The 21,165-nt window shown below is 43.3% G+C and overlaps 1 protein-coding gene across 1 annotated transcript in view; it reads right to left on the bottom strand.

The window, feature by feature from the left end:
* The window catches only part of MAN1A2 (mannosidase, alpha, class 1A, member 2), a 71,424-nt gene that overhangs the window by 32,442 nt on the left and 17,817 nt on the right, over nt 1-21,165 (bottom strand). Inside the window, exons 2-3 of the mRNA XM_015416458.1 lie at nt 8,616-8,871; nt 4,515-4,611 (exon numbers count right to left, since the gene is read on the bottom strand). Coding sequence (XP_015271944.1) covers nt 4,515-4,611; nt 8,616-8,871 — 353 coding nt within the window. The remainder of the gene's footprint in view (nt 1-4,514; nt 4,612-8,615; nt 8,872-21,165) is intronic.

Below are 21,165 nucleotides of genomic sequence, written 5' to 3'. Positions count from 1 at the left end.
GAGTGTACCAGACTACTGGAAACCAAAAGAGTCAGAAAATACTCAAAGAAAGTGTACTGCAGTGTTTAGGGAAAACACTTGAACAAAAGCCTCTCAACATTAAAATTTAAGTCACTGTGAAAAGCTTAAGAAACTCTCATTTGCCTGAAACATAAGAACTAAAGTCTGTGCATGTACTGGTTTCACCTCAGACATTACAACCCCAGATTTCACCTGACCTTTACCCTCTATGTTAAATAATTTTTTTTGTTATTTTTGAATGTCAAAACTCCTTGAGTGCCATTTAAATTGTTTAAGTTAAAGTGGGCTCCCGTTCCTTCCCTCAGGTTCCTGGACTGAGCCAACAGTCAAAATATAATACTGTGACAGGGTGGGACAGCCAGAATTCTTCAGGAAAGGGGGAAAAAATCAGACAACTAGGGCAGCTCAGTCACAAAAGGGAAAGAAGGAAATCAAAAGGGAGGGGAAATCTTGCCTCTGAAGGAGGCCCATCATACCCTCCTAGATTTTCAGAAGGTATATAGGGCTGCCTTATTTGAGAAGAGTTTTTATTGAGGCCGGGGACTGAACCTAGCTTTTGAGGATTGAAAAGAGTCAAACTTACATATAAATGTTTCATTTAAGACTTTACGGTAAAATAAACGTACTTGTTATGATACGGAATTGGTTGTGCAAACCCTTTAGGTGATTCAATTGCTTTGTAAACTGACCTGACCAGAAGAACTGGGTCCTGGTTGGTTCATTTATTTAATATGATTTATAACCCACCTCGATGCCCTTAACAGGGCCACCACGGCAGCTTACAGATTAAGAACATCTTAAAAACCATTAAAACCAAAGCTAGAATGCATATATGAAAAGATGAAGCAGCAATTAAAACATAAAGCAGGAAGGAGGGATCACCAAGGGGGTGCCAGACACCCTTCATTGCCCTGGCAGAAGACAGCAACAGAAAGGAACTGGAGAATTCCAGGATTTTGGCGCCATGGCCGAGAAGGCACTCTCCCACCCCCTAATCTCAGAAGGCAGGGGCATCGGAAGCTGGGCCTCTGAAGACAACCACAAAGTATATCACAATTACTACTGTCATGGCTACTTGTTATGTACCCAAGAAGCAAGTGTGCAATTTCAGGCCGAGGAGCAGGCAAAAGGGTTTTCAGAAGAAGGCAGGAGATTCGCAGCACAGTCAAAGGCCTGCCGTTGGAAATTCCAGTGTGAGATTTTGAAAAATCGAGAGTTTAATTGCAAGAGCGTTTCTTATTACTTTCCACACTTCGTGGACAGCCAGTGACTTGGCTGAGCAGAGTGATATGTTACAAAAGCTTAAGCGTGGAGCCTTCCGCCAGTGGAAGCAGCTTGTCTCTGGAGGAAGACTCTACATTTTGCTGAACAGGGTGGCAGAACAGAAGCCCACTCACTGAAGAATGGAAGTAGGGGGTCTGAAGCACACGGGAGGTGTTGATTGCCTGCCTGCCTGCCTGCCTTCCATCCCTCCCTTAAACAACTCCCCTGCGAAACGGCCTTGGCACTGCATAATCAAATCCATGATCTACCATGAAGCTCACTGGCTGGGGTGGGGGGGGGGAGCTGAGCGATCAATCCAGTTGTACCTTGCCCTTCCTCCAAGGAGCTCAGAGTAGCATACGTTATTCTCCCCCTCAGTTCTCTTCTCACGGCAACCCTGTGAGGTGGGTTAGACAGGGAGAGTGGCTTGAGGCTAACCAGTGGGAAGGGATCTGAACACACACAACAGACTTTAAAGCCCTACATGGTCTGGGTCCAGCTTACCTAAGGGACCGCCTTTCCCCATATGTTCCCCCACGAGCACTTCGGTCTGGGACCCAACACCTCCTGGTAACCCCAGGTCCCAAAGAGGCCAGACTGGCTGCTACCAGGGCCAGGGCTTTCTCAGTGGCGGCTCCTATCTGGTGGAATGAGCTCCCGGAGGAGATCAGGGCCCTGCGGGACCTAATGCAGTTCCGCAGGGCCTGCAAGACGGAGCTCTTCCACCAGGCTTTCGAGTAGGAGCCGCCACTACCATCATTATCTCTACCTGGCCCTGGATGAGGGAACATCAGCGGTTCAACCTGGAGCAGAGGTTTGCTGAATAGTTAAAATACGCCATCGGTGAAATAGTAAGTCTAGCACTTTAATCAATAACTGTTAAAAATGTTTTTGAATTGTTGGGGTTTTAACTGGTTTTATATGTTTTATATTGGCGTTGCCACTATTGTAAGCCGCCCTGAGCCCGCATTGCGGGGAGGGCGGGGTATAAATCGAATAAAATAAATAAATAATAAATAAACCCAAGCCTTCTAGGTCCCAGTCTGTCATCCTAACGACAACACCACACTGGCTTCCCACTGGGCAGGTCTTTCTCCCAACCCAACTACCACAGAAAGTTAATTGTCAGCAAAAAAACACTGCTTGAGAGAAAGGGGAGGCCGGCGGCCATCAGCTATTGCAGGCATGTCCTTTTTCATCATAATGTTTCTATGCCTGTCTTCTTTCCCTCCCGTCCCGTGCAATGTGCAAGATGTTCAGAGATTCTTACACAGGCAGAAAACTGCATGGAATGAAGCCCGGCAGTAGATTCAATGTATCTGTAGAATGTTGACTCAAGGAGTCGACGGCCAAAACAGCAGGCTCTAAAGGTGCGGGGAGTTCCTCCCTCCCCATCCTCCAAAATTTGCATCTGATATGACTGGAAGAAAGTTGGGAACAATAACTATTCACCATCAAGCGACAAAGAAGATTCCTGCCTGCAACTTGAGGACAGTTCCTAAAAGCTCCCAATGCCTTACTGACTTAGTGGCCTGTGATATGTCATGAGAACCCTTGCTTCCAAGTCAGCACCTGCCTCCCTCACCCACATCTGTTTCAGCTGCTGCACTCAAAATCATAATTCTATCTTCTAACTGTCAAATGCCTTATTCACTCTGAGCTTCAGTCACTGCTGGCCTAGATTACTCTGGTGGTGGTGGTGGAGGAGGAGGAGGAAGAGGAGGAGCGGCTTACAATCTCCTTTCCTTTCCCCTCCCCTCCCCACAACAGACACCCTGTGAGGTAGGTGGGGCTGAGAGAGCTCTGACAGAAACTGCTCTTTTCAAGGACAGCTCTGACACAACTAGGGCTTGCCCAAGGTCATCCAGCAGCTGCAGGTGGAGGAGTGGGGAATCAAACCCGGTTTTCCCAGATTAGAGTCCGCACACTTAACCACTACACCAAACTGACTTTCAGAATCTGCTAGGTGAGTCTCAGAATCTTTGTCTGCCCCTCAGAAGCAGCAGCAGAAGGAATATGAGAGAACCCTGCTTCTTCCCCAGTTGTGATTCTCACATGAAGGGGGAATGGCTATGTGGCATCACCCACGAGGAAGTGTGCATTCCCCTCGCGTAGCCACAGAAACACGGGAAAAAGAGAGGAAGCACAACTCAGCCACATTTGGTCGCCTGCTATTTTTCTGGAAGCCGCAGTGCAAAGGGGTCCATGGAACGGCTTCAAAGCCCATGAAGGAGTTGCGTGCTAGCTTTTCAGCTTTATAAGTCTATGCCATAGGTGTGCTGAGAGTGGCTGTTCCCATGAATGCAGACTTGTCAAAATGTTTTATTAAACTATGAATTGGACTTGCACTATGTTCTTCTGCTTAACTTTAAGCAAGCTAAGCATTTAAAGCTGCAAGCGGTGACTAAAATTACAGTGGATTCCTGCAGTTTGTCAGAGATGTAGCTAAAAGGAACGACTGCGCACATTATTCACCTCCAATTTGGTGAAGGGAATGATGAATGTGAACCTAGGGAGCCCTGGTTTCCCAATGCAACTGCGGCACGAAATCAAGAATATGGTTTGACTTAGGATGAATGGATTCAGTTCTCCACTGATTCAAATTAGAAAAAAAATGAGTCTCTAGGACTGGCATGTGAACAAAGATGACTGGAAAAAAACAACTGGTGTTCAAAGTCTTATATAACTGAATAATTATGATGATTTCGATATGGCCCTTGTGAGAAACAGATTTATTTCGCATATCTAAGTTAAAAAATTTTAAAAATAACAGCAAGCAAAGGTTAAAATGGTTGCTGATTGTCCCAAGTGTTGTCCCAAGTGTGCCATATTCCATTTATCTCTTTATTTTTAAATATCTATAACTTCCAAGGAATCCAACATGGTACAGTGTTGGATTCGGATCTGGGAAAGCAAGGTCTGAATCCCCACTTTGCCATGGAAGCTTACTGGGTGACCTTGGGCAAATCACATACTTTTCAGCCTAACCTACCTCACAGGGTTGTTGTGAGGAGAAAATGGAGGAGAGTGATGTAAGCCACTTTGGGTTCCCGCTGGGGACAGAAGTGGAATATAAAATACATGCATAAAAATGTTGAGTAATAGTTACCTAAACGAGTCAATGGTACCCTCTAATTTGCTTTGCTTCAGAGATATCCATGGTTCTATGGTATGAACAAAAGATCTTAATGCAGAACTTTCAAGAATAGCTTTTGGAACAAACAACCTACCAAATATGTTTGTGGAATGTCCTTTCCTAGCAATGGGTTTCAGTTCATTATGTCCCCATCCATACTGTCGGTAATTTTCCCAGGCATATTTCATCATCTAGGGAACAGAAAACAAACAAAGGTTGGGATCGTTCAACAGATTACCAAAGCCGCGTATCCTCCATCAATATTTTCAGTTCAGTCCTTTGATTCAGACACCCATCCTAACAGACTTAGGAGCTTCTGCCTCTTGTCAGCACAGGTAAGCAACACAGTACCAGCTTTCTGGCTCCTGAAACGGATCTTGAGAGTCTAGAAGTGTTTCAAATCCATATGAACATCGTCTTGCAAAATGTTCTATGCTGTCCTATTAAATAACTGTGGTCCTTTTAACAGGGGATAGAGGATGAGAGGTAATTAATCTAAGTGGCTGCTAGCCCAATAAATTCCAGCAGTGGGCAGAAACATCATTTCTGACATTCAATCCTAAGTATAGGTAGAGCTCCATTTTATCATTCTTCAAAAAATATGCCTATGGGTGGTTCATTTACTTTGAGCAGCTTTGTACCTTCTGTCTGATTTTGGCTCAAACGGTAATTTTAAAAATGCACTCACAGATCAAAGGTGCATGCCACAAGAAGGCTGGTGTAATAGTAAGTGCACACAGAGAATAATCAAAACTATAAAAAAGAAATTTCAGGCAGATGAACCTACCCTGATCCTAACAAACATAACTTCCTCTCAAAAGGAGATGTAAAACTGAATGAGCATCAGGAACAAAACTAATTTAGTCAAACATATTTTAATGCCATTTCAATAATATTTTCACTAAATATTTTTAAAACTTTGTTTTTTCCCCCAAAGCCCAGCCCCCCAGTACTATTTCATATTGTACAAAAATCACAACACAACAGACCGAAGAAAAATGCCACATGGCTGTAAAGAAACAGATGTAATTGACAAGGCAATCCACCCACAACTGCCATCTTGTCTATTGATTATACACTCTGTTATGAAATCAGGTGGGATTCACTTGAGTTTTCATGTACAAGATTGCTTTCATGGCTAGTCCATCAACATACTCAGATGACCTACAATGTTAAGCTGTTTCAAGGAAAGATCCATGAGTTCAGAATTTATATATCTTTCTATATTTCCTTGTAAAATATTTTGAATACAAGCAACAACAAAAGACACATTTGGAGATTCCTCTAGATACATCAGCTATCAGTAAGTATTTTCTCTATTCTCCTGAAGATTTCAGCCCCCTTTTTCATTTTTAGTGCAATGAGCTGCTACACTTTATTTAGTGCTGGATTTTGCAGCCTGACACTGTTTAAATCAGACTGCTGATCTATCATCACCACATGGGGCACTAAATAATCTGGTGCACCCCACAAACTCTTGTGAGAAGGGAGATACAGTTTTCTCTCTCTCAGTCTCTCTTTAATAAAAACACATACACAGTAGGAGAAACATTATCCCAAAATAAATATAAAAATAAAATAAACTAACTGCAACCATTAACCATCTAAATTAAGGGAGGCCTTTAGTTTAGTTTGACCATTACACAGCCCACATATTGGTAAGGTAATGCCACAGCGTTCCATGCGCCTTGGTGTTTAGTCATGCCGGCCACATGACCACGGAAACGTCTTTGGACAGTGCTGGCTCTTCGGCTTTGAAACAGAGATGAGCACCGCAACCCTAGAGTCGGATTCGACTGGCTTTCGAGCAAGGGAACCTTTACCTTTACCTTTAATGCCAGTGAACACCAAACTCAAATCAGACAAATTGGATGGTTCCAGGCAGGAGATAAAATGAACTAGTTGTAACAGAGGAAAACAGAGAAAAAGGGCAGGATTTAGCAAAGTTGGCTAGTATCCTACCACACTGCTCAGCCAAGTTTGAAACCTTACTCCAATGGAAGAGGCCCTACAATCGTGGTTTAGCACAAAGGAAGCATTCAAACTGTTGTACATACAGAAGTGACATAACTTGGCAACAGATTGAATACAGAAGGAACCAAATCATCTATCTAATGATCACATAAAAATAGCAGACTCACCTACCACAAGCTGCATAAGGCCTTCTGTTATCATATGGCCTTCTGTTATCAAATTATCATATGTACAGTTCTGAAATGGATCAAAAAATCCACACAACGGAGGCAGGCTTGGGGGATTTCTCTACAAACCTGCAGGAAGCCTCAGGTTTGCAGAAAAATCTGAAATATAAATCAAATATGTTGGAGGATTAAAAATCCCCTAAAATAATACAAACCGAACCTGCAGCTTTAAGATATGAATGCTCACTGAGCTCCCACTAGACTAGGTTCTGAGATCTCGGTGGCCATTTTGGGGGCCTCGCTAAGCAACCACAATATTTTTTTCTTTTATTTAAACAAATGTAACACTACTGAACCAATTAATCAACAGTTATTACCTTAAAACTAACCAGTCCATCCTTAGTCTAGAATAGCTTACTCCCACTCTGACACAACTCAAAGTACTCTAATTGACACAACAGTATTTCTGAGCTTTCCAGGCTTTGGTTTCTGTTTATCGAAAGCAGTAGGGGGATGGGAAGGCCAGAACGGCCCTGGAAAGGGCCCTACACTCTCCCTAGTGGAGGAAGGACTTGCTAGGGCCAGGTGCCAATTACAGGGAGACTCACAACCACACAACTCACATGACTCAACCAGGCCCAGGGGCAGCTGCTGAACAATTTGCCACTGTTCATCCTGCACAAATTTGGCCAGGCCTGGAAGTGGCCACCTCTCAACTTACCCAAGCAACTTTGCTGCTGCACAACTCTCACAGTTTGGCCAGACTTCCCCTTGGGAAGAGAAGGGGGAAAAGCTGGGGTTGGGGGCAGATAAAGGTAGCTCAGTTGGTGGGTAGGAAGGAGAGAAGGAAGCAGGAAAAGAGGAGAGGCTTTGAGTGCTGCCAGTAAGGAGAAGTGGGTACGGGGGGGGAAATGAGACACCCCCCACAAGTCTTTGTGGGTTTCCCTCCTTGTTACAGAAAAAATCTGCAGTCAACAAGAACTTAGGTTAGATATACAGCCACTTAATAAAAATCTGGAATTTAGGGAGTTCCAGTTACTCAATTTGTGCATATTGGAGACCCACCTCAGGCAGAATTGCCATCACAGAGCTTGAGTCCAGTGGCAACTTTAAGACCAACGTGGCTACCCACCTGAACAAGTCACACATTTTATGATCCAGCACTTCCTATCTCACTTACCATCCAGACGGCAGAATAAAGCACCAGTGTTTATGGAGGCTTTATTTGGTTTGAATTGTTATCTTTTGGGTCCTGGTTTTAATTTGAAGTCTAACGGCTGACTCAACTGTTAAAATCTGTTTGATGTTGGTTTATATTTGGAAAGTGCTTTGAGCATCACAGAAAAAAAAAGATATAAAACATGCTCAATAAATAAATAAAGCAAACAAACCACTAGGCCTCAAAAATGATTTGTGTGATTTTTAAATGCTGCAATATTAAAAAAATAAGGCTGATCTTTAATCAGAGGGTATAATCCAGGGGAAATGAAGTACAGATGGCCAAGCTTTATTTATTACGTCAAATGTCTATGTATTGATGCCCTCCTATCCGCATACTGCATGTTTTTCCAATTACGGCGAGATAAAGCAAGTGCTGAAGAGCTGGTGCCTTGTTAAGTGAACACAGACCATTCTGTGCTTGCAGGAACGCTTCTGCTGCCGTGGCCTGTGCAGATGCCAGCCAACTGTAGGACTGCTTTAAGACCCTGAAGACCACCAAGCTTGCAGCAAGAGAAGGCAAGAGGCAACGCTGACTTTACCTCTCTCATCATTCTCACAATGCCTCTGGAATTCAGCACCCCACACTTCTTCAACAGCCAGGCTGGCATGTTCCTCATGGTTTGCTCTTGCTTTTACCACAAACAAAAGCAAAGACACACAATGCAGCAAGTCACAATTTACCCCCCCTGGTGGGGCAGGCACAGCTGCCAGACGGTACACAATGCAGCAAGTCACAATTTACCCCCCCCCGGGGGGGGGCAGGCACAGCTGCCAGACGGTATGAGAGGTCTACAGCAGAAAACATAGTCAGGATTCATGGCACGATCTGTTACCTCTTTAATTTTGTCCCTTTTTTCTCGAACGTCTGGGTCCGTGGGATCGCCACTCTTGATCCCTACAAGGTTCGGCACAGGGACTGGGGGCAAAGGCTTGCTGCCCTTGTTCTTCAGGCTCTGGATTATCTTGTTCTTCTCAGTCTGAATTTCTGCTTGGATCTCATCGCGCGACTTCTGCAGTTTCTCTTTTGCTTCCTCAAGAGCCTTCTCATGATCTGCACGGATTTTATTTCTCAAACGTTCTTCTTCTTCCCTGTTTAGAAACAACAACAACAACAAAGGAGTCAGAAGACTAAAAGGAAATCAATGCTGCTTTTGGAAAATATTATGGAAGCTATCAAAATAGCAGGTGACAAAGTTTACTATAAAGCAATAGTATATATTTTATTTGAACTGCAATTTTTTTTAAAAAACAACTTTATTTGGATATAACATCAAGTCAACCAATATAACATTTTAGTATCCATCATCTGTTCAACAATAAAACTTATGTCCCATATCTTTTTACCCTCGTTACATCCTTCCCCCTCCCATTTCCCTCCCCTATACATGGCTTCCCGCAGTGCTTCGACCTCCTGCGCTTCTTATTTCTAAATTCAATTTCCACTTAATATTTCTTATATTTCACTAGGTAACACTTATGTCCACTCCGTCTTTCTTACTCCACATTTTCTACAGTCTCCATAATGGTTCTACTTTTAGTAATTATCAAAACTAAATAATGTGTCTTTTACGTCTTCATATTTTTCCAAATAGTCTTTTAAATCCTTCCAGTCTCTATAAAAATCCTCCGCATCCCGATTATTCAATTTCCTTGTCATTTTATCCATTTCAACTGCAAACAGTAATTTTTTAATCCATTCATCAATTCCCGGTGTTTCTTCTTGTTTCCAACCTTGTGCATAAGCAAGTCTAGCTGTTGTCACCATATACCACATCAAAGTTCTTTTATCTGCCTTAACTTCCTCCATTTTCAGTCCCAAGAGTAACAGTTCCGTTTCCTTTTTAAATGTACATTTCAAAATCTTTTCCATCTCTAAATGGATTTGAGTCCAAAAAGCTCTAGCTTTTTCACATGTCCACCACATATGATAAAAGGAACCTTTATTTGAACTGCAATTTTATGGTTTCTGTCAAGTATCTACCAACAATACATCGGCTTTTAGCTTCTATGCAGTTGCAACCCAGACTTCTATGAAGAGGTGGCTTATATCAGAATGTTCAGGAAATGCCTATGGTTCAGAGAACGATTTCACAAATGCAAGAAGTTCATTTCATTCGTCAGTACTCACAGCTGAGACCATCCACTGAAAAAACCATGTTCCAGATGACGTGAGGCTATACAAAAGCTATGCAGTGACAATGGACCACCTTTCTACCTATTGTACATTTGCAGATCTACTGATCCGTGCTTGGATCTCTGTACCAGAACAAAAAGCGTCCAAAGATCATTATGCATCATTCACGCTAGTTTCTTTAACCAACTACTTAAAACACAATTTTTATACCTTCCAAAAAAAAAAAAGACTCTTTCATCATCACCCCTTCCAGTAGCAAACTGATGGTTCCAAGCCTATCATCAGAGCAGTGAAATGAGGCTGCAACCAAGACAGGCAATTCTGCATGACAAATATTATTGGAAGAAAACCAGACAAGGGCCTAGTGAGGATGGAGTATGCTCACTACTTTCCAGGAGGTGCTGAAAGCCGTGTGTCCTGGTGGGAACAGAGTGAGAAAGTCCATGCTCAAACACCTAGGAATTTATAGCATTCTGCAAAGGAAGAGGAAGAAGACAGAATGCACACCTCATGAATCTAATCCCCCCCCCCCAATTCCTCCAAGATGCTGTAAGCTTTGAGCACTTAGAACTTAAAAGAGCCCCGGAGAACAAGGGTTAGGCGGAATATGAGAAAAAAGCACTTCCTCCAATGCCAATTAACACACTCTTGTAAGGACTCTTTAAACTGCACAGAGAACAGAGCCCCTAGCAGCTCATAGTATCTCGAAATGATTGCGTGAGAAATTAGCATCATGCAGTGCTTGCCACGAGCTGTATACTTGCCAACCCTAATTTTTATTCTTCCAGCAGCTTTTCCAGGCAGCACACAAAGAGGGGAGACAAAAACACCCCCTCCATTGTTAAGGGGTGGGGAGAACCCCTGCTAATGAGAACAATGCAGGAAAATAGCTGTACTGTAGAAACAAAATACTAGGAACAGTTTGAAGTTCCAGAAGTGATCCAAGTGTGTGCGTTAGGATTGGTTACATAACAGAAGCCATGTTGGATCAGGCCAATGACCCATCCAGTCTAACACTCTGTGTTACACAGTGGCCAAAACCCAAGTGCCATCGGGTCCACCAGTGGGGCCAAAATGCCAAAAGCCCTCCCACTGTTGCCCCCCCCCAAGCACCAAGAATACAAAGCATCACTGCCCCAGAGACAGTGTTCCATCAATAAAAAGGTAAAGGTTTCCCTTGCTCGAAAGCCAGTCGAATCCGACTCTAGGGGACGGTGCTCATCTCCCTTTCCAAACCGAAGAGCCAGCGCTCTCTGAAGACTTCTCCGTGGTCATGTGGCCAGCATGACTAAATGCCAAGGCGCATGGAATGCTGTTACCTTCCCACTGAAGCGGTACCTATTTATCTACTTGCAATTCCTTGCTTTCGAACTGCTAGGTTGGCAGAAGCTGGGGCCAGAGATAGGCACTCACTCCACATGTGGTGCTAGGGTCTTGAACTGCCGAGCTACCGACCCTCCGGTCTGCAGCTCAGCATCTTAACCTCTATCTATACCTTGTGGCTAATAGCGACTGATGGATCTTTGCTCCATATAGCTGCCACCACTTCCTGTGGCAGTGAATTCCACCTGTTAATTACTCTTTGGATGAAGAAGTACTTCCTTTATTTGTTTTAAGCCAACTGCTCATTAATTTCACTGAGTGCCCACAAGTTCTTGTATTGTGAGAAGGGAGAAAAGTACTTCTTTCTTTACCTTCACTATCCCTTGCATAATTTCATAAACCTCTTTAATCTTTCTTCATAGGGAAGGTGCTCCATCCCCTTATTCATTTTGGTTGCACTTTCCCACACCTTTTCCAATGCTATATTTCCAATGCTATATCTTTTTTTGAGATATGGTGACTAGAATTGTACACACCATAGATGCTGCACCATAGATTTATACAGGGGCATTATGATACTGGCCGGTTTGTTTTCACCCCCTTTGTAATAATTCCCAGCATAGTATTTGCCTTTTTTATTGCGGTCGCACACTTAGTCAACATCTTCAGTGAGTTATCTATGATGACTTCAAGATCTCCTCGTCAGTTACCGCCAGTTTGGACCCCATCAACATATATATATAGTTTGGATTTTTGGCTCCAACGTGCATTACTTTGCACTTGCCCACATTGAACCTTATCTGCCACGCTGATGCCCACTCACCTAGCTTTGACCGAACCCTCTGGAGCACCTCACAGCCCTCCGTGGTTCTCACTGCCCGGAACAACTTGGTGTCATCTGCAGACTTAGCCACTTCACTGCTTACTCCCAACTCCAAATCATTAATGGACAAGTTAAAAAGTTCCAGACCTAGTACTGAGCCCTATGGTACCCCATTGCTTACTACCTTCCACTGTAAAAATTGCCCATTTATACTCACTCTGTTTCTAGTTAATTAACCAGTTTTTAATCCACAAAAAGTCCTCTTATCGCATAAATGCTGAATTTACTTAGGAGCCTGTGATGAAGAACTTTATCGGAAGCTTTCTAGAAATCTAGGTAAACAACATCTACTGATAGCCCCATGCACATGTTGGTTCACCCCCCTCAAAGAACTCTAAATAAAGTTGGTGAGATAAGATATCTCTCTCCTTACAGAATCCATGCTGATTCTTCCTCAATAGCTTTTGTTCATCAATATGCTGACTACTAAATTCTATCTATAATAATGGATTCCACCAACTTACTCAGTATCGATGTTAGGCTGAATGGCCTGTAATTTCCTGGATCTCCTCTGGATCCTTTTTAAAAGATGGGTGTTTACACTAGCTACTTTCCAGTCATCGGGAATGGAGACAGATTTTAGTGATGGATTGCATATTTCTGTCAGGAGAGCCACAAGGTCATATTTGAGTTCTTTCAGAACTCTTGGGTGTATGCCATCTACACTTGGTGATTTGTCAGTTTTTGATTTGCCCATCAATCTTAGGATCTCCTCTCTCACCACCTCAATCCAACTCAGGTCTTTCAACACCTCTCCTGAAATTGGCAGTTCTGGAGTGGGGAAGCACTTCCCATCTTCCACAGTGAAGTCAGAGGCAAAAAATGTGTTCAGCTTCTCTGCCATTTCCCTGTCATCCTTTAGTAACCCTTTCATCCCTTGGTCATTCGAGGCCTCCCCACTGCCTCTCTGGCTGGGTTTCTGCTTCTAATGTACTTGAAGATTTTTTTTTTTATTGTTGGTCTTTATGTTTTCTGTAATGTATTCTTCATAGTCCCTTTTTGCCTGTCTGATCACTGATTTGCATTTTATTTGCCAAAGCCTGTGCTCCCTTTTATCGCTCTCACTTGGCCTTCACCGCTTAGAGCAGTGGTCATCAACCTTCCTAATGCCGCGACCCTTTAATACAGTTCCTCATGTTGTGGTGATCCCCAACCATAAAATTATTTTCATTGCTATCATAAGACCATCGAAAATTTGTGTTTTCCGATGGTCTTAGGTGGCCCTTGTGAAATAAGGTTGAGAACCACTGGCTTAGAGGAATCCTCCTTACCTTTTACTGCTTCCATAACTTTGTTAGTTAACCATGCAGAAGCCTTTTTAAATACCTATTCGTACCTTTCCTAACCTGCAGTATACATTTTATCTGAGCTTCCAGGATTGTAGTTTTAAATAGTTACCTAGCTATTCTGAGCTTCCAGAATTGTAGTTTTAAATAGTTGCCAAGCTACCCAAAGGGATTTGTCCCTCCTTACCTTTCCTTTCAGTTGCTTCTTCACAAGCCCCCTGATTTGAGAGAAGTTACCCCCTAGGTTGTGTTGGCCTTTTGGGGGGCAACTCCCTATTTCCATAAATACTAAACTCAATAGCACTGAGATCACTGTTCCCAACTGGTGCTATCACATTTACAGCTCTCACCAGGTCTTGAGCATTACTTAGGACCAAGTCCAGGAATGACTTCTCCCGGTAGGTTCTGTGACCATCTGCTCCATGGCACAGTCATTGAGAGCATCTAGAAACCCAATCTCTTTCTCCTGATTAGAACACATATTAACCCAATCAATGTGAGGGTAGTTAAAGTCACCTGTTATGACACAGTTATTTTGTCTAGCTGCTTTCCTTAATTATTTTGCTGTTTTTAGATCATCCTCTAATCTTTGATCTGGTGGGCGATAAACTCTCAGAGTTAAGCTTCCTTTTTGGCCCCTATTTCCACCCATAGCATTTCTGTAAGCAAATCTATTTCTCTTACATTCTTAATTTTACTGGACTGTATACCCCCTCTGACATACAGAGCCACTCCACCTCTGACCCTTCCCTCCCTATCCATCCAACATAATTTATATCCAAGAATCCTCATCCCACCGTTTTTGAAATGCTTACAATGTCTATCTTCTCCTCTGACACTAAGCATTCCAGCTCCCTCATTTTACCTCAGACACTTCTAGTCTTTGCATATAAAGATCTATAATTCCCCAAACATTGTTAGGCCTACAACCTTCATCCTGTGGCCTCTAGATCGTTAGACAGTCAATATTGTTTGTCACCCTCTCAGCGGCCAGTCCTAACCCATTTCCCTCTAGAACAATAACAGCTACTTCTCCATCTCTTAGAGATGAGCCATCCCAAACCAGAGACATTTCATCTCCTGTCAGCTTTTCCCCAGGATTTAGTTTAAAAACTGCTCTGCCACTTTTTTTATTTTAAGTGGCAGCAGCCTGGTTCCTTCTCGGGACAAGTGGAGGCCGTTTCTTTTGTACAAGTCCTGCTTATTCCAAAAAGTATCCCAGTGCCTAATGAACTTATTAAACCCTTCCTCCCCACATCATTGTCTCATCCACGCATTGAGACTTTTAACTTGTGCCTGTCTAGCTGGCCCTGCATGTGGAACAGGAAGCATTTCTGAGAAGGCTACCTCGGAGGTCCTAACCTTGAGTCTCCTGACTAGTAGCCTAAATTTTTCCTCCAGGACCACACAACTGCATTTCCCCACATCGTTGGTGCCAACATGTACCACAACCACTGGCTCATTGTTAGGCCTACAACCTTCATCCTGTGGCCTCTAGATCGTTAGACAGTCAATATTGTTTGTCACCCTCTCAGCGGCCAGTCCTAACCCATTTCCCTCTAGAACAATAACAGCTACTTCTCCATCTCTTAGAGATGAGCCATCCCAAACCAGAGACATTTCATCTCCTGTCAGCTTTCCCCCAGGATTTAGTTTAAAAACTGCTCTGCCACTTTTTTTATTTTAAGTGGCAGCAGCCTGGTTCCTTCTCGGGACAAGTGGAGGCCGTTTCTTTTGTACAAGTCCTGCTTATTCCAAAAAGTATCCCAGTGCCTAATGAACTTATTAAACCCTTCCTCCCCACATCATTGTCTCATCCACGCATTGAGACTTTTAACTTGTGCCTGTCTAGCTGGCCCTGCATGTGGAACAGGAAGCATTTCTGAGAAGGCTACCTCGGAGGTCCTAACCTTGAGTCTCCTGACTAGCAGCCTAAATTTTTCCTCCAGGACCACACAACTGCATTTCCCCACATCGTTGGTGCCAACATGTACCACAACCACTGGCTCCTCCCCAGCACTGCCTACCAGCCAAACTAGATCACATACAATGCTCCCTCTAAGCTGTGGAGTCTTGTGAGCAAAAATTCTACTTTGTGAGCTACTGGCATTAAAGTTGTGAGCGAGCGATTTGGCTACTGCATAAATTAGTTTGCCCTGGAGGCATCCTTCCTGAGCTAAGACAAAAATGTGTGCTCTGAAGGCTAAAACACTGTGAACTACTCACACTAACTTAACTTAGAGGGAACACTGATCACATGTAAGGTCTGCTACCTTCACACCTGGCAAACAAGTCACCATGTGGTCAGTACATGGGTTCGCAACCTATCTATCTACAGATAGAATCACTAACTACCAAGAGCTCCCCTCCCTCCCTGCCCAGTGAAGGTTCCTTGGCATGAAAGGATACCTGTACACCTACTGTAAAAGGGGTCCCTTCTGAGAGAACATTCCCCCTTTCTTCAGCATGGTGTCCTGTCCGCCCTTGACCCGCATACTCCCTAACAGCAGTGGGGTTGCCATTCTTGGGAGTGGGATAGATTTCAGAAGTCCTTGAAAGTCTTGTCTGTGTGCCTGGCTGTCTCTGCTTCTCCAGGTCAGCCACCTTGGCCTCAAGGACCAGGAGCTCCTTGCACCAAGCACACACCCATGACTTTTGTCCAGCTGGCAGACAGTCATACGCATTGCACACAGTGCATTACACTGGTTGGCCCCCTGGCATTCTACCTTCAGAACTGCTTTTCTCCCCCTTCTTCTTCTTCTTTTAAAATAAACTTTCTATTTATGTAGATCTGTTTGTGGGAAGCTCACCCTTTTAGGGACAGGGAGAGACTAGTGTCGGGGGGGGGGCTCAGTTTCCTCCCACTTTCAACCAGGAAAAAAAAAAGAACACTTCAGGACAGCATGGACAGAAGGGGCAACCCCTTTGCCAGCCGGACTGCTCAGATTAGGGGCTGGGTGTGCAGTTTCGTGAGAAGCCCCTAGGACTGTGTATGAGTGGGAAGAGACACCCTCCTTTTCATGCCCATCCGATTCAGACTGGAAACCGCCCTCAATACCCCCTTTCCTTCCCGGCAATTGTTTCAGGGGAGAAGGGGGGCTCATATGCCACAGATTTATATGGCTTTGAACTCACTGATTGGAAATGATAATTATACTCTAATAATATATACTGTAGAAATTAACAATGTCAATTATTACTATCTCAACCGTGCATTAAACAGTATAAGGCACACAAAAGAAGCATACAGGGATGAATAAATAACAACCAAAAAAGTGATTCAGACACAATCCCCCCAAATGTCCATAGGGCACAATTCCAAGCAAACCAGCCTTATGGCAGCCCTGTAGGGTTTTCCAGGCAAGAGATGAACAGAGGTGGTTTGCCATTGCCTGCCTCTGCATAGCAAACCTAGACTTCCTTGGTCATCTCCCATTCAAGGACCAACCGGGGCCAACAGTACACAACTCCCTAGATCCAACTAGCCTGGGTCACCCAGATCAGGGCAAGAATCTGAAACTATCCATCCCAAAAGGACCAAACGGTGCTTCAGATACTTGCATCACATGACCTGCTGGAAACTGGCTTCTGAAATTTCTCCAAACCACTGAGGCATCATCAGCAAACGATTCATGCAAAAAGTATCAAAGCTAATGGCCAAATCACTATCTTTTGGGGACTCCTACCTTTAGGAATCAGCTTTCTCTGACATGCAGTTGCTCAGGACCTATGGACTGCCCCCAAACTTTGGAACTCCCTCCCTCTAGAATCAATAGTGACATGTCCCTACAGTCCTTCAGACTAAAATTTATGCCTGAAGATTTGTTCGAAACACGCAGGTTATGCCCGGGAGGCGTGTTGCTAGGCCTGCTTGCTAGCTGAATCACCTCATGGGAAAATACCACTACTAGGCTTGCTTGCTAAGCTGAATCATCACAGTGAGAAATACAAGCTGCCTGCTAGCTTTACCTGATGGATCATCACTTGGGAAATGTACAATAGGTTGCTGCATTGTTTAGTACAAATAACTGTACATTGGTATTTATCCTCCATCAGGAAGAAGACAGCTGGACTCTTCATGTTATAGAACTTAGTTTGAAAGTGTTTGAAATGTGATGTTGTGGTTTGAAAGTGTTTACAATACACTAGAGTTGATGTTGTATATAAAAAGCAAATATATTTAGCTATAAGTACATGTGAATATTGTGTTTATTATTTCAACACTGTGTTTTCTGTGTTTATCTAACTTAGCCGTGTTCCCTGTGTGCTTGTTAAAATAAAGACACTTCTGTTCGGGAATGACCGTGAGATGGCACTCGGTGATTTTTAATGGACTAGATATTTTAAAACTTTGATTTTATCGCTACCTTCCTTGGGAAGTTGGGGGCCTTTCTGGTTAAAAGGCAGCAATTTTTAAAAAAATGCTTATATAAAACAAGTCAGCAAGGATTCCTGAGCTAGGATTTCAAGATTAGCACAGTCCCTTTAACTCAAAAGGATCTAAAACAGTGTCACAGGAAGAAAACCTAGCTACCAGCACACGTTTGCAAACGGCTGTCCCAGCACTAGCTGAAGGGTTCACAAGAGTGCAAAAATCTCTTCTCAGGCACTGACAGGAGACAGACAAGGGTTCAGTCTCAGTTTCCCCAGCACTCTTGCGCACAGTGTATGAGAGCCCTTCCACATGAAGACAACAACATCCAGATTCAGAACGGCGCCTCTGGAACCAACCAACCCGTGGTCTGTGTGCGTGTTTGCATACGGGCGTGGGTACATGCACACAAAGAGCCTCGGACACTGCTCCGGACAATGCACAGGATTCAGAGAATTGGGAAACGTGACTGATCTGTTACCAGGATACAAGACTTTAACAAGCCAATATTCTTGGGGTTCCAAGAGCATGAAAGATACAAGAGGCAAATAAACTGATTTCTGAAAGGCATGGAAATTTTCAAAAGGCCCCAAAGGGGGGGAAGGGACACAGAATGCTCTGATTTTCAGTTCACATTTGCTTTGGTTCCTTGCTAAAAAGAATATATTGAACTACCCTTTGATTTCTAACTTTTCTGTAAAATTAAACGTGTTTTTCTGACGATAAACCTGGGCAAGGAGCCAAATCAAAAGCTTTATATATGTAAACTGCTCTTTGTTTCACTGCTAACAAGGAACAGAAGAAGTAGAAAAACAGGTTTTAATATAACAATGGTGTGTTCCTTTACACAACAGACTTTATACACTGGCAATAAGCCAGTTTCAAGCTCTCAGGCCTTCTGCTGGAAGATGCTATATCTGGTGAGATTGCTACCACCACATATACAATATAATTGGGTTTTCTCTGAATCCGACCTCAAACAGTTCTGTCAAATTTAATATATGGTACTCAGGGGAAATGCCATATGTAAATGAAAGCTAGCACCTATGCCTTTTCTTAATGCAAGTTCATGGAGCACTCAGTAGTTGCTTCAGTCCCCTACAGTTAAGGACACAATCCAATCTGGGCCCTGCATGCGGCAGTTCACATTGAACCCTTGTGTAAAAACTTGCACCTCCATTGATGACAGATTTGGCTAACAGGGAATTTGGCTTGCGGAATCTGATGTTTGAGGCGCAGCAGAGAGTGAAGAACTCCACTACACTTCCCATGAAATATGAAAGGTTATCAAGTGAATGCATTTTAGACAAGTTCTAAGGCAGGCCTCAACAAGTTTTCTTCAGATCCAAGAAGCAGCCCAAAAATTTAGGAACCGGCTCTGCCCCAATCTCTGAGTGGGACAGAGTTTTCAAAAACTTTTGGAGACCTTCTAGTTATGACAGTGTTCCCTCAAAACCGAGTTAATGTGAGCTCACAGGTTTTTAGCCTCTGGCTCACACATTTTTTGTCTTAGCTCAGGAAGGATGGCTTCAGAGCAAACTAATTTATGCAGCAGCCCAATCGCTCGCTGAAAACTTTAATGCCAGGAGCTCACAAAGTAGAATTTTTGCTCACAAGACTCCACAGCTTAGAGGGAGCATTGGTTATGACTAGGGAAAACAAGTGAAGAAGAACTTTTGAGGGCAGTGACAGGCAGGCTAAGAGACAGAAGAGACGAAAGAGTTGTGTATATTGAAAATACCAGGTGCCTCAAGTTAAATTTCTAGGCACCATGGCACGCTGGTACCTGATATTCATCAAGCCTTCTTATAAAGGTGTTCATCCCAGATTATTTCCAATGTGCCAGTGAACTAAGAACAAATTCAAATTCTTTCTCTCAGAGAAGAAGAAAATCAACAAGACTCTAGTTTCACAAAATATTGCTGTGTTTGGCAACCACAGAAAAGATGACTCAACATGAGAGTATGCACGTCGCTATAGGTACTTTGCTATGCAAAAATGTCTGAATAACAACTGAAGGTATTAAATATCTCCATAGAGTTTTAAACGGTTTAGAATAAATATGGAAAAAAACAAGCAGAACACCAAGAGATTACAGATCCAATTTAAAAGGTCTCCTAGCCAATGCGGTGCAGTGGTTAGAAAGCTGAACTCAAGAGACATGAATACAAAAACCCTCTAAAAATCATACTGGGTGACTTTCAACCAACGTGGTTGTGAAGAAAAACTGAAGGAGGACGGAACCACTTACCATCTTGAGCTCCAGGGAGGCACAATAAGATAAAAACGTGCTCATACAACTCTTGTTTACCTGCACGTTTATGTGATATGGTTACACAGTCTTTCAGGTACACAGGGCACAGCCTTTTCTCTGGCTTTCCTAACTAAGCAGGATGAAACGGCACCAGAATAGCCTTCCCAGGACTTTCAGATCTAGACACAGTCTGACAAATAATTTCTAGCAACCGGCAGTACTTAATATAACATTTATTTTTGCTGAGTGCTTGCCACTGCACAAGATCCAAGCCCTTCACCAATAGGTAAACACAGCAGAAAATTATTAGAAACTGGAGGAGAGAACCAAAATTAAAAGCGACAACTTATCCCTTGGCCTAGCTGAAATAGGAGTTCTGAAAGGGAGAAAATCAACTCTTGTGTACTCTTGTGGTGCCAGTCAAATACATCCCGTTCTCAAATTCCGCTTTTCCATTTTAACTAAGATAAAGCAGCTTATCTATGTAACCAAACCAGGAGCTGAGAGGCAGAAACGTAACAGCCTGGCGAGATCGCCAAGTCTGGCATCAGTGATCACCAGACAATTTAGCAATGTGAACTGGTCTCCCCAAACCTTTTCAGTGGGGTAGGCGCACGCATGCACACACACATGCGCACACACGTGTGTATGTTGCGATGAAAGGGGATGAGCCCCAGTTTTCCACTGAAAATTAAGCCAACAGGGGGACCTTGGCACCAAGTATCAGTTTTCTATATAAAGAATCCCCAAGTCACCTTTTTTGTTTTTCCTGACCATCACAGATGGAGAAGAGAGGGCATTTCAACAGGCGATCACAATCAAAACTGGACTTATTCCAAGTCTCCGCTTTTTTTTTGGTCCTAACTCTTTTCCTCGTACCTATGCACCTTACTTATTACTTAGAATAAGCAAGCTACATTTCCCTTTCCTTTGGGATCTGACACACTTCCTGAAAACCTCTTGGACAAGCTACTCAGAACTCCAGAGAAAGGGATAATTCCTCATGTCAAAGGTATCTTTTTTTGTTTTATTTCTTTCCTCCTCTCTGGGACTTGCATAGGTCACTGTTCTGGAACTAGTCAGCTGGTAGTGGTAAAAATACATGATTAATTCCCCCCCACACACACACAT

Source organism: Gekko japonicus, unplaced genomic scaffold (assembly GCF_001447785.1).
Source record: "Gekko japonicus isolate JY-2015 unplaced genomic scaffold, Gekko_japonicus_V1.1 scaffold2148, whole genome shotgun sequence".
In the NCBI taxonomy this organism is placed as follows: Eukaryota; Metazoa; Chordata; class Lepidosauria; order Squamata; family Gekkonidae; genus Gekko; species Gekko japonicus.
The sequence above is the reverse complement of the archived record's forward strand: the minus strand, read 5'-3'. Positions and strand labels throughout refer to the sequence as shown.